This window comes from Schistocerca cancellata, chromosome 1 (genome assembly GCF_023864275.1).
Source record: "Schistocerca cancellata isolate TAMUIC-IGC-003103 chromosome 1, iqSchCanc2.1, whole genome shotgun sequence".
In the NCBI taxonomy this organism is placed as follows: Eukaryota; Metazoa; Arthropoda; class Insecta; order Orthoptera; family Acrididae; genus Schistocerca; species Schistocerca cancellata.
Genome location: NC_064626.1, coordinates 884572168 through 884584599, shown reverse-complemented (window position 1 = coordinate 884584599; position 12432 = coordinate 884572168). Strand labels below are relative to the sequence as shown.

The window sequence follows — 12432 nt, the reverse complement described above, 5'->3', positions numbered from 1 at the left end:
TCCACTTCGACAGCTGCCACCCTTTCCATACCAAGAAGTCCCTTCTGTACAGCCTAGCCACCCGCAGTTGTCGCATCTGCAGTGACGAGCAGTTCCTCTCTAAATATACCAGGGTCTCACTGAAGCCTTCACTGACCGTAGTTATCCCCCCATTCTTGTACAAAAACAATTCTCCCGTGCCTTATCTTTCCAGTCTCCCACCACCTCCCAAAGTCCCACAGTCCGCCCGTAGAAGAGCATCAGTAACTCAGTACCATCCAGGACTGGGGCAACTGAATTACTTTCTCTGCCAGGGATTCGATTACCTATCATTGTGCCCTGAAATGAGAAAGTAGAAAACCCACTATCCTTCCGACTCCTCCTACAGTGGTATTCCACTGTCCACCGAACCTACACAATATACTTGTCCATCCTGCTCCCAATCCCTTACCTCATGTCTCATACCCCTGTAATAGACCTAGATGCAAAACCTGTCCCACACATCCTCCTACAACCACCTACTCCAGACTGGTCACTAACATCACCTATCAAAGGCAGGGCTACCTGTGAAACCAGTCATGTGATGTACAAGCTAAGCTGCAATCACTGTGCTGCATTCCATGTAGGCATGACAACCAACAAGCAGTCTGTCCACATGAACAGCCACCGACAAACTGTGGCCAAAAAACAAGTGGACCACCCTGTTGCTGAACACGCTGCCGAACATGATATCCCTCATCTCAATGACTGCTTCAAAGCCTGTGCCATATGGATCTTCCCCATCAACACCAGCTTTTCTGAATTGTGCTGGTGGGAACTTTCCCTTCAATATATCCTATGTTCCCATAACCCTCCTGGCCTCAACCTTCGTTTGTCACTGTCCTTACCCATCGAGCCCCCACCCTGTTCCCATTCCAGCACTACACAGCAGTCATTTCACCGCCACACCCAGTCTTTTAATTTCTTCTTTTTTTTTCTCTCCTTTCCGCTGCTTCTCCCTCCCAAGTCCGCACCTTCTCTCCTGCCCTCCATCTAAACTGCAACACTTCACTGTCTGCCACTCCCACCATACTATCCCTCCCCCTCCCTGCCCCAGCCTCCTCCTTACCCCCACCCAGTCGCCACTCCCATCATGCACTGGTGCTGCTGCTCGCATTATGGTTTCAGCTCTCTGAGACTGCAGACATGTGTGCTAGTTGCGTTTGCATGAGTGTGCGTGTGTGTGTGTCTACTGCTGACAAAGGCTTTGATGGCCAAAAGCTATAATTGTGTGGATCTTTTAGTTGTGCCTATCGCAACTCAACAAGAAATTTCTTCTGATTCAAGTAATCCATCGTCTGATGTTCAGTAGAGAGAGAGAGAGCCGGCTGTCAAGTACTGCATATTTTCAAGGTAAAAATTGATTCAAGTGGTCTACTCATCCAACATCTAGGTCCAGAGTTAGAAGCCACAACATCATCACTCACCTGCCTGGTCTCAGCAGTGTAGCTCGTGAGAAACGGAACATGTCACCAATTGAATCATCGCAGTTGCTGATATCAGATGAAATGATCGCACATATTTGCACTCACACTAATCGGAAAATAACAGAATATTCAGAAAAGTATAAAACTAATGCTTCTTACACTAACCATGTGAGTATTATGGAGAGGAAAGCATTCTTTGGGTTGTTGCTATTATCAGGTATATTCAAATCTGGTCATGAAGATATAGAAAATTTATGGGCAACTAATGGAACAGAACTAGATATAATCAGAATAATGATGTCAGTAAAGCGATTTATGTTCCTGTTACTGCTTTGATATTTGATGATGTGAATTCTGGCTAGGAAAGAAGAACTAATGATCATGCTGCTCTCATCTCAGAAATATTTGGAAATTTCTTCTTTCAGAACTGTCAAAAAAACTACAGCTGCTCAGAATATTTGACAGTTGATGAAATGCTTTGCTCTTTTAGTGGGAAATGTTTTTTTCAGGGTTTATATGAAATCGAAGCCTGCTAAATATGGCATCAAGATAATGTGCATTTGCAACACTAAAACACATTATTTATATAATGCTTTTATCTATATGGGCAAATCAGTCACTAATAAAACAAGGAAACTTTCAGTTTCAACACAGAATGTACTGCAGCTTGCAGAACCTTTATTTGGAACAAACAGAAATATAACTGCCAATAACCGGTTCTCTTCTGTCAAACTGATTGAAAATGGTTTGACTTACGTTAGAACGATGGGCAAAAATAAATGGGAAACACCACAAGAATTTTTAGCCAATAAACAACGGGTAGTAGGGTCTACGTTATTTGGTTTCATGTAGGATAAAACATTGGCATCTTATGTTCCAAAAAAGAATCAAAGGATAGTGGTAATCTCATCAATGCACCATGACAATTCAGTCAATGAAAACAGTGGAAAACCTGATAACTGATCTTTACAACAGAACAAAAGGTGGTGTTGATACATTAGATCAGAAATGCGGCAATTATTCAGTCTCTAAAAGAACTCAATGATGGCCGTGTGTAATTTTTTCAGCAATATTGAATGTTGAGAGTGCAAATGGATCTGTATTATGGAAGGCATCAAATGGTGGGAAATGTATGAAACGTAATCATTACATAAAAGAAATTGGACTAAATTTGATAGGGCCATTTATCAGAGAGAGAAAGATGGAGTATTCTTCATTTTCAGTAGATTTGAAGAGTAGAATAAATAATTTTCTAGGGGCAGCTGATGAACCACAAAATGACATACAACTAGAAAATTCACCTTGTAATAAAAGTGGCTCACGAAAAAGAGAAAGATGTTATTTATGTGGTCCTAAAACTGACAGCTAACAATCACAAAAATGTGACAGATGTGTTAAATTCATCTGTAAATGACATGCAGAAAAAAAAGTGGTGTGTACCAAGTGTCATTCTTAGTTCAGGTATTGATATAGATAACATTTGGACACTTCCAAGTTTTGTTTTCATTATTTTTGTTTCTGATTGATGGTATAAAGAGTCCCTATTTATGTTAAGGGGAAGTTATGAGAAACTCCGTAGTATATATAGGTTTTTTAATCTAAGCCTTTCTTGTAATCATGTAGCATTCCAAAGTAAGGTACTAAAAAGTTTTGTAAAATATGAGACATAGGACTTACAGTTAAAAAAAATAACACAATGTAAAATTTCTGCTCAAAGAAGATGTTGATTTATATTTGAAATAAAACTTATTTAATACAACCATTATGCATTTACATATGAATTATATCTTTTATGGGGATTGTGTTGAACTTTTATTCAAGAGTCCATTTGTACCCGCAATTCCATTTATGTTCGTCAAAATATTGATTCCGGTTAAGAGTTAACTTAATTTTTCAAACATTTCTTGTCTAGAAACATCACTGACTGCAATTAAGAATGCTCAGAATGATACAGCACTTTCAGTTGCCACTGGAGACGACAGTACACATTTATTTCTACACAATGGTGCTGATTTTTTACCAGACAATTTAGATAACTTATCGGTAGCTGATGGAAGCAGCAAAGATTATGAAAATGGAGGCCAACTATTTTGTGGCGACTTAAGCAGTGACAGGAAAAGGAAATCTAAAGCCTGCACTGAAGATTGGAAGTAAAACACAAAAACTCTGAGAATGCCAGAACTAGCATATATTGGATATAAAAGAAGTCGAAGTGGCAAAATTACTCATAATAGTCCAAGAGAGGCACAAATATTAGGTCTGATGTGTACTTCAAGATGTGTCAGAAATGTATTGAAAGAAAGTGTCATCAAATTTTTAACACTTTTTGGAAACCAACATCATGAGATCAGAGGAAGATTTATGTAATCAATCATGTGGACATAATTCCAACCAAACATCCAGGGAAGATCACTGGTGAATCCAGAAGAAAAGGTTCGCTGGGTTATTACCTGAGATATGACATGGGAAAACAAGTATGCAGAAAAAATATCTACTCTTGGCATTAAAGAATAGACAGTGAGATATTAACTGCATATTCCACACATGGGGCGAGCCCTCATTCAGAATCATGTTTCAGAATAAAACAAACAAAGAAGAAAGGTGAGAAAAACTTCAAAAAAGAATCCCTGGACTGTCTTCTGAAACTGCCATCACATTACTGCAGGAAGTCATCCTCCAAGCTGTATCCTGAGCCTGTTGAACAAAATAAACAGCTGTATGGACTCTACACCGAAAAATGTAATAAGGAACAGGATTCACCATTAAGTCAGGCCACCTATAACTCGATTTTCAAAGAGGGTAACCTTAGCTTATTTTTCTCCCCCAAGGAAGACCAGTGCAACTTGTGTTCTAGTTTTACAGACTCAGACACTTAAGTGAGTACAAGTGGAAGCAGCACATACAGCGGAAAAAGCCGGCAAGATTCCAGAAGGATCTAGATAAGAAAGATACCCGGCAGAAGCCCTACACAGTCTAACACAATGGACTTGCAGGGCGTGGAAGTAGCACAATTTTTACAGGCAAGTGCAGCTTATTATTGCACTGAGTAATTTAGAAAGTCAGTATGCAGTGTGTTACTGATTCAATGAAACACAAGGTGAACTGGTTGCATAAAGTCTTGCTTTGTGTATCATGGACATTCTATCCAAAACGATTAAAGAAAATCCTGTCTCAGTCATTCTGTGTTCTGACAGCTGTGCAGAAACGTGTATTTAAAACACTTTAAGATTAGCAGTTGATTTAGGAGTACCGATTATGCAAAAGTTTGTGGAGAAAGGTCATACTCAGATGGAATGTGAGTCAGTTCATAGTTCCATCAAGTGCAATCTCAAAGGACATGAAGTTACATTTCCTAGCCAATATGGCTTGACATATAAAGAGGTGAGAAGAAAGCCACGACCTTACAAAGTCTATTACCTAGGTTACTCCTTTCTCACTAATTATGCAGAGAAAAGTTTGTGGCTGCATGACTCAGTTAGGCCTGGAAGGACTGCAAAAAATGAGCCAACAGTTAAGGACCTGAGGGCAATGCAGTACCATCAAAACGGTATTATTTACTACAAGTGCACTTTCAACAAAGTGTTGCAAGAAATACCAAGACATCCGAGAAAAATTTCTGGAAAAGTTTGCTTTCTGAAACTATACAAAGAAAGACTGAAAAATCAGGAAAGCCAAATGGGATCATTTACAACAATTTAAAGCCATTGTTCCTAAGGATTGTCATTGCTATTATGACAACATTCCCTACGAATGATCATTATCTTGGATGTTACTGTTTCAGGAGTGACAGTATGGTATAGTTCTTTGTTCAACAGTTTTTTATTATAGAAATCTACTGACATTATCAGACCTATGTGAACCATGTGTATATTTGAGTTTTCCCATGAAGTCGTTCAATAAAGTATTTTCAAATGATGTTACTGTTTTCTCAGCACCAAAAACAACGTAAAAGTGGTAAGCCGTACAGGAGACTGACAAACCAATATTGCGTAAATAACATTCCTCTTCCATAAATACCAAGAAAATTCTGGGTATCTGTCATCGTTAAGCTTTCTAAAGAGTATTTTCCTTTTTTTTGCTTTTTGTTATGATCCAGAATATCATTATAGCGCAACAATGCAAATTTCGTGTCTTTATGAAATGTATCAGGTATTCTAGATAGTTTTTTGTCTGTCCTATAAAATTCATGTTTTGCTACTTACGGTAGCAAAGTCATTTGTCGCAAGTGGTTTTATTGTGACTATGTTAAATAAACACACATTAGCTGCGTTTTACAATGCACCTGGCAGTGACAGTGTTTAGGAGAAGGAAGGCTGCCTCTTTGCACTAGATCTATGGAGATAGCCAAACCTCCCAAACTCCACCAATGACAACATTGTCTGTTGTGCTGTCGGAGGTTGGAATCACTCCACTGCATTCCCTTTTTTTGTAGGGAAACTAACACTGATGGCAGAGTGTTGTTATATATGATGAAGGGCAATTCAATAGAGCATATGCTGTAAGAGAGGCAATGTACCTATACTGTGCATTTTTGAGACAGCTAAACTATGTTAGTGAGGTATGTCAAACCTTCTCCAGGCCAACAACAATGGATTCTGTAAACATCCTATATATGACACCTGACTTACGCTTTTCTCACATGATATCGTCCTAGTCACTGATCAAAGCAATCGGGTGGATTCATTTACTTCCAAAAAGGATGCGAGTCAATTTTTTTTTAGTACCATACCAAAACTTATAAATAAAAGTACAATCGTATGGAGCACCAAATTAAATTTGTGACTGGGTAAGCATTTCTTGGTGCAGAGTGTGCAGCATGTAATCTTGGATGGAGCATCACTGAAACCTGTTAAAAGTAACTTCAAGTGTGCTCCGGGAAGTTAGTTGGGACTCTTACTGTTAATATTATCTATTAATGACCTGGCACACAATACCTTAGCAAATTACTTTCTGAAAAAAGCTACACAAATATTCAGTTACATCTTTATAAAACTGCCAAGTAGTTTACAAATTGGTAACTTGCTCAAGTGGTTAGGACCCCTACCAAATAGGGCTAACTGGGCATTGTTGTTGTTGTTGTGGTCTTCAGTCCTAAGAATGGTTTGATGCAGCTCTCCATGCTACTCTATCCTGTGCCAGCTTCTTCATCTCCCAGTACCTACTGCAGTCTACATCCTTAGTGTATTCCTGCTTAGTGTATTCATCTCTTGGTCTCCCTCTACGTTTTTTACCCTCGACGCTGCCCTCCAATACTAAATTGGTGATCCCTTGATGTCTCAGAACATGTCCTACCAACCGATCCCTTCTTCTAGTCAAGTTGTGCCACAAACTTCTCTTCTCCCCAATCCTATTCAATACCTCCTCATTAGTTATGTGATCTACCCACCTTATCTTCAGCATTCTTCTGTAGCACCACATTTCGAAAGCTTCTATTCTCTTCTTGTCCAAGCTAGTTATCGTCCATGTCTCACTTCCATACATGGTTACACTCCATACAAATACTTTCAGAATTGACTTCCTGACACTTAAATCTATACTCGATGTTAACAAATTTCTCTTCTTCAGAAACACTTTCCTTGCCATTGCCAGTCTACATTTTATATCCTCTCTACTTCGACCATCATCAGTTATTTTGCGTCCCAAATAGCAAAACTCCTTTACTACTTTAAGTGTATCATTTCCTAATCTAATTCCCTCAGCATCACCCGACTTAATCCGACTACATTCCATTATCCTTGTTTTGCTTTTGTTGATGTTCATTTTATACCCTTCTTTCAAGACACTGTCAATTCCGTTCAACTGCTCAACTGGGTATACTGACATGTATACAAAGAAGGGTAGATGATGATATTTGGTTTGTGGGGCACTCAGCTATGCGGTCATCAGTGCCAGTACAAAGTCCCATTTTTTACACAGTCCACGTTTATACAATCCAATCTAGCCACTGTCAGAAATGATGATGATGATGATGATGATGATGATGACGACACAAACGCCCAATCCCCAGGCAGAGAAAATTCCGAATCCAGCCAGGAATCGAACCCGGGACCCCGTGATCCAGAGGCAGCAAGCTAGCCACTAGACCATAAGCTGAAGACACAAAGAAGGGTAACATGAATGGTAACAGGTTGGCTTGACTTGTGAAAGAGCATCATGGAAAAACTAAAAAATCTTAACGTGCAGTTGCTTGAAGACAGCCATCAATTTTTGTGCAAAAGCTTACATACGAAGTTCCAATAACCCACACTGAGAGAGGTGTGCAGGAATACACTACAGCCACCTATTTGTCACTATCATAGGGGTTGCAAAGACAAAATTCACTAACTGCAGTATGTACTGATGCTTTTAAGCAATCACTTATCCTGCACTCCATACACTAACAGAATGGGAAGATTCCTAATATGCAGTATGATGCGAAGTACCCACTGTTATGCATTTCTCTGTCATTCGCATAGTGTAGATACAGACTTAAATAAGTCTTCTCCTTTACACTTTTATAAAACAGGAAGACCACTATTACAATGCTTAAAATTATAACACGCAAACAATGCAGGTTGCTCAACAAATCAAATTAATGAACATTATTTAAAATATTGGTATTTTACACTGAAGAGACAAAGAAACTGGTACACCTGCCTAATATTGTGTAGGGCCTCTGTGAGCACAAAGAAGTACCGCAACACAACATGGCATGGACTCAACTAATGTCTGAAGTAGTGCTGGAGGGAACTGATGCCATGAATCCTGTAAGAGTACTGATGGGTGGAGATCTCTTCTGAAAAGCACGTTGCAAGGTGTCCCAGATACACTCAGTAATGTTCCTGTCTGGGGAGTTTGGTGGCCATCAGAAGTGTTTAAACTCAGAGGAGTGTTCCAGAAGCCACTCTGTAGCAATACTGGACATGTGAGGTGTCGCACTGTCCTGCTGGAATTGCCCAAGTGCGTCGGAATGCACAATGGACGTGAACAGATGCAGGTGATCAGACAGGATGCTGACGTACGTGTCACCTGCCAGAGTCATTTTTAGATGTATCAGGGGTCCCATATCAGTCCAACTGCACACACCCCACACCATTACTGAGCCTCCAACAGCTTGAACAGTGCGCTGTTGACATGCAGGGTCCACGGATTCATCAAGTTGTCTCCATACCCCTACGCATCGATCTGCTCAATACAATTTGAAACATGACCTGTCCGACCAGGCAACATTCCAGTCCAATATCAGTGTTGACGGGTCCAGGCAAGGTGTAAAGCTTTGTGTTGTACAGTCATCAGCCATATATGAGTGAGCCTTTGGCTCCAAAAACCCGTATCAATGATGTTTCATTGAATGATTCACACGCTTACACTTGTTGATGAACCAGCATTGAAATCTGCAGCAATTTGTGGAAGGGTTACACTTCTGTCACATTGAACGATTCTCTTCAGTCATTGTTGGTCCTGTTCTTGCAGGATCTTTCTCCGGCCACAGCGATGTCAGAGATTTGTTGTTTTACTGGATTCCTGATATTTATGGTATACTCATGAAATGGTCGTAAGGGAATATCCCCACTTCATCGCTACCTCGGAGATGCTGTGTCCTATCACTTGGGTGCTGATTATAACACCACATTCAGACTCACTTAAATCTTGATAACCTGCCCTTGTAACAGCAGTAACTGGTCTAACAACTGTGCCAGACACTTGTCTTATGTAGGTGTTGCCAACCGCACTACCGTATTCTGTCTGTTTACATATCTCTGTATTTGAGTAGGCATGCCTATACCAGTTTCTTTCGCGCTTCAGTATGTATGTTAGATAGCATATTCAAACATTTATTAATACTAACAAATGAAATTTGGGCTAAAAGAAGGCTAATCGGAAATGAAAGATAAAGTAATATTACAGATTAACCTAACTGGCTGATCGCTGGACAAAAATTAATGAGCCAGTCACTCCATTTGTTACACATTAAAATCTTTCCCTAATAGCTTAGGAGGGAGGATCGAGTTAACCTTTTACAACTTTTGCAACATCTATATTATCATCAAATAGCAAACTTTTTATTGTCATACATAAAACTGATGATCACCACAAAATTGCAAGCACTGCATATTCATGGCTTATCTTTACTAAAATGGTGTTATGGGTCTCAGAGCAATGCCCTATTCCAAATCTGGTTAGCATCATCATCTTTTCATCTACGCGGATGTGAGTATGTACGTTATTTGCAACCACTCTTCTTCTCACTAGCTCATAATTTTCTTCTTGTCAGTGAGATTACAGCCCATTTGGGTATGTGATCATCTTGCACTGTGCTGTTCGTAGAAGTGTCTTTGGCTGCTGTGTGCACTATATCTTTACCCCTAACTTCCAGACACGAAACATGTATAGCATTTAATATGCCAAACTTTATACTACCCAAAAGGCACTGAAAAAATGAGAAGTCACCCTAGCAAAATCCGTCAGACTCTCAGTGTCCTCCCACCACTACGAAAAGCATATCCAACAGATATGATTCAGAACATTCAAGATGCCCTCCTGAACACGTACAATTTGCAAATGGAATTATGTTTTTTTTGGGTATCAACTTAAAAAGGAGCTGGGTTGAAGAATTACCTACCCAAGCCTTCATTTCTTTGCATGTTTTTACTCCATTTGGTTGGGAATGTTATCAGTTAGGAGAGGCTGTTCTAACTCAAGTGCCTGCCTACAGGCAGCTGGGTGCTCACTGGCAGCAGTAAGTAGGTGTGGGCAAACAATTGATGTGTGGGCAATCAGGATGCTGCTTATATGACTGTTGTACTACCTTGGTATCGTGCTCATGCGCAAAAGTGGGGAAGTGATTTGCAGATTGTGTGCAACATGCTACTTGAGAGGTAGCCTTTAGTAGCTGCACTTGTCCAGTGTTGGAACAGTCTAGGTTAGTAGACAGAGGATGCCGCTGTTTCCATGAGCAGATCGGAATCTACTCAGTTCATGCAGGCAGAATCCCATTTGCCTAGGTAAGTCTTGCACAACTTAAGAGCTCCAGTAGCTGCTGGAAAGAGCAGCAGGTTTCCCAGTGGCTGCTAGATATTGACTGTCTTGTCTCAATGATCCCCACCCTCCAAAATTGTTTTTTTTTTTCATTTAGGATGGTGTCTTTCTTAGCTAGGCAGTTGAAACAGTAATTGCACACCACCCAGCCCAGTCTGAGCAACCAGAGACAGCAGTCATGTGTGTGTGTGTGTGTGTGTGTGTGTGTGTGTGTGTGTGTGTGTGAGAGAGAGAGAGAAGTCTTTTTGTTGTGCCTGTCTGTATTTTAACATCTCCATTATATGGAGAATAGTTATGTATCCTTTTCATAATACTGTCAAAAATGATATTTATTTATTTGTCTTCTGAATCAGTCATGCACATGGTGATGCACAGAACATGCATTATGGTATTGGACAAGTTATTATGCTGTTGTGGTTGATGACATGAGTTGACATCATAATAATTTGTGAAACATGAGGAAGAGAGAGAGAGAGAGAGAGAGAGAGAGAGAGATCACAACTGACATGACTGCAGATGGTATAAACACAAAACATTTTTACACTATTTCACATTAGCATTTACTTCTTTTACAAAAATCATTTCTGCAATCAATTTCACATTTCTTCGTGCACATATGGACAAAACATTCAGATACACTGTAAAAGAAATGATCAAACAAGATGGTTTTCAGATTCCTATTTAACAAAGGCAGACACTTTACATTTCTTATGGCAGACTGTTGCAAAGTTGAATGCCTTAGTTAAAAAGTGAATTTTAAAGGCAAAGGTACATACATGATCCTTGAACATGGAGTTTCATTTTCTGTCTTGTACCATGATCATGGACATTCAGGTTTTTGCTGAATTTTACAATATCAGTTCTTACAAGCTTAAAATTTCTAATTTGTACAGATTATTGACAAGGTGTAAAATGATTGATTTAGAAGAGAGGTTTGCAACTGTCAGTTAGCTTTGCACTATTCATTAATCTCTCAACTCTCTTCTGATTGAGGGGAATGTGTGAGCTATGTGGGGAATCTCCCCAGAATATGATACGATATTACATTACACTATGAAACTGTGCATACCAAACAGTGCGAACAGTCTCTGGGCTTGTACAATATGTACAAATACTTCAGGAGTAGCACACTTAATTCAGCTTACTATTAGTTATACTGTACTGACGTGTGTGTGCCATTTTAAGTTTTCCTGGGCACACAGGCCAAATGTCAACTTGCTATTTGTCCTTCTACATCAATTAACTGCAATCTTTTCTTAATACTCCTTGAAAGATTCATCCCTGATTCACATTCAGTATAGCTTTTACACTTCCTTGTTTCATAAATTCTCCTTAAGGGTATCAATTAGCTGTTGTGGAGTATGTACTAATTGCTTTCACAATTCCTGGTTAAAGTTTCATCACATTCTGCTTATGCTCTTCCTCTCTCTCGCATAAATGGGCATTTTATGAAATAAACAAACAGACAAAAATTGCAATGTGATCCAGTGAATCACTGTTGAAAAACTGTGTCTTATGTATAAAATAACTTCAGAAGGACAAATCAAAAGAGATGTTACTTACAGGAATAGTACCCAGAATTGACTTCAACTCTGATGTTGCAAGAAGGTCACGCAGTAGAAATGGTACTGTTTTTCCTCTCAATAGGTAAACCTGTAAATAAAATGCTATTGAGCAAAGTATTGTAATTTAACATCAAAACTGTGCAATTTAGGAAACAGTGGTGATTAATTACTAGAGAACTGAGGGGTGCAAAGTACCGGGTGATCAAGAAGTCAGTATAAATTTGAAAACTGAATAAACCACGGAATAATGTAGATAGAGAGGTAAAAATTGACACACATGCTTGGAATGACATGGGGTTTTATTAGAACAAAAAAAAAGTTCACAAAATGTCCGATAGATCTCTTGTGCGCATCGTTTGGTGATGATCATGTGCTCAGCCGCCACTTTCGTCATGCTTGGCCTC

The 12432-nt window shown here is 39.4% G+C and overlaps 1 protein-coding gene across 3 annotated transcripts in view; it reads right to left on the bottom strand.

The window, feature by feature from the left end:
- LOC126190629 (endoplasmic reticulum membrane-associated RNA degradation protein-like) overlaps positions 1-12432 on the bottom strand; it is an 84213-nt gene that overhangs the window by 38549 nt on the left and 33232 nt on the right. For all 3 annotated transcript variants that reach the window (XR_007538264.1, XR_007538266.1, XM_049931048.1), the window contains exon 3: positions 12027-12116. Coding sequence is in view for 1 of the 3 variants with exons in the window: in XM_049931048.1 (XP_049787005.1) it covers positions 12027-12116 (90 nt within the window). In the remaining 2 variants the exon portion in view is untranslated. The remainder of the gene's footprint in view (positions 1-12026; positions 12117-12432) is intronic.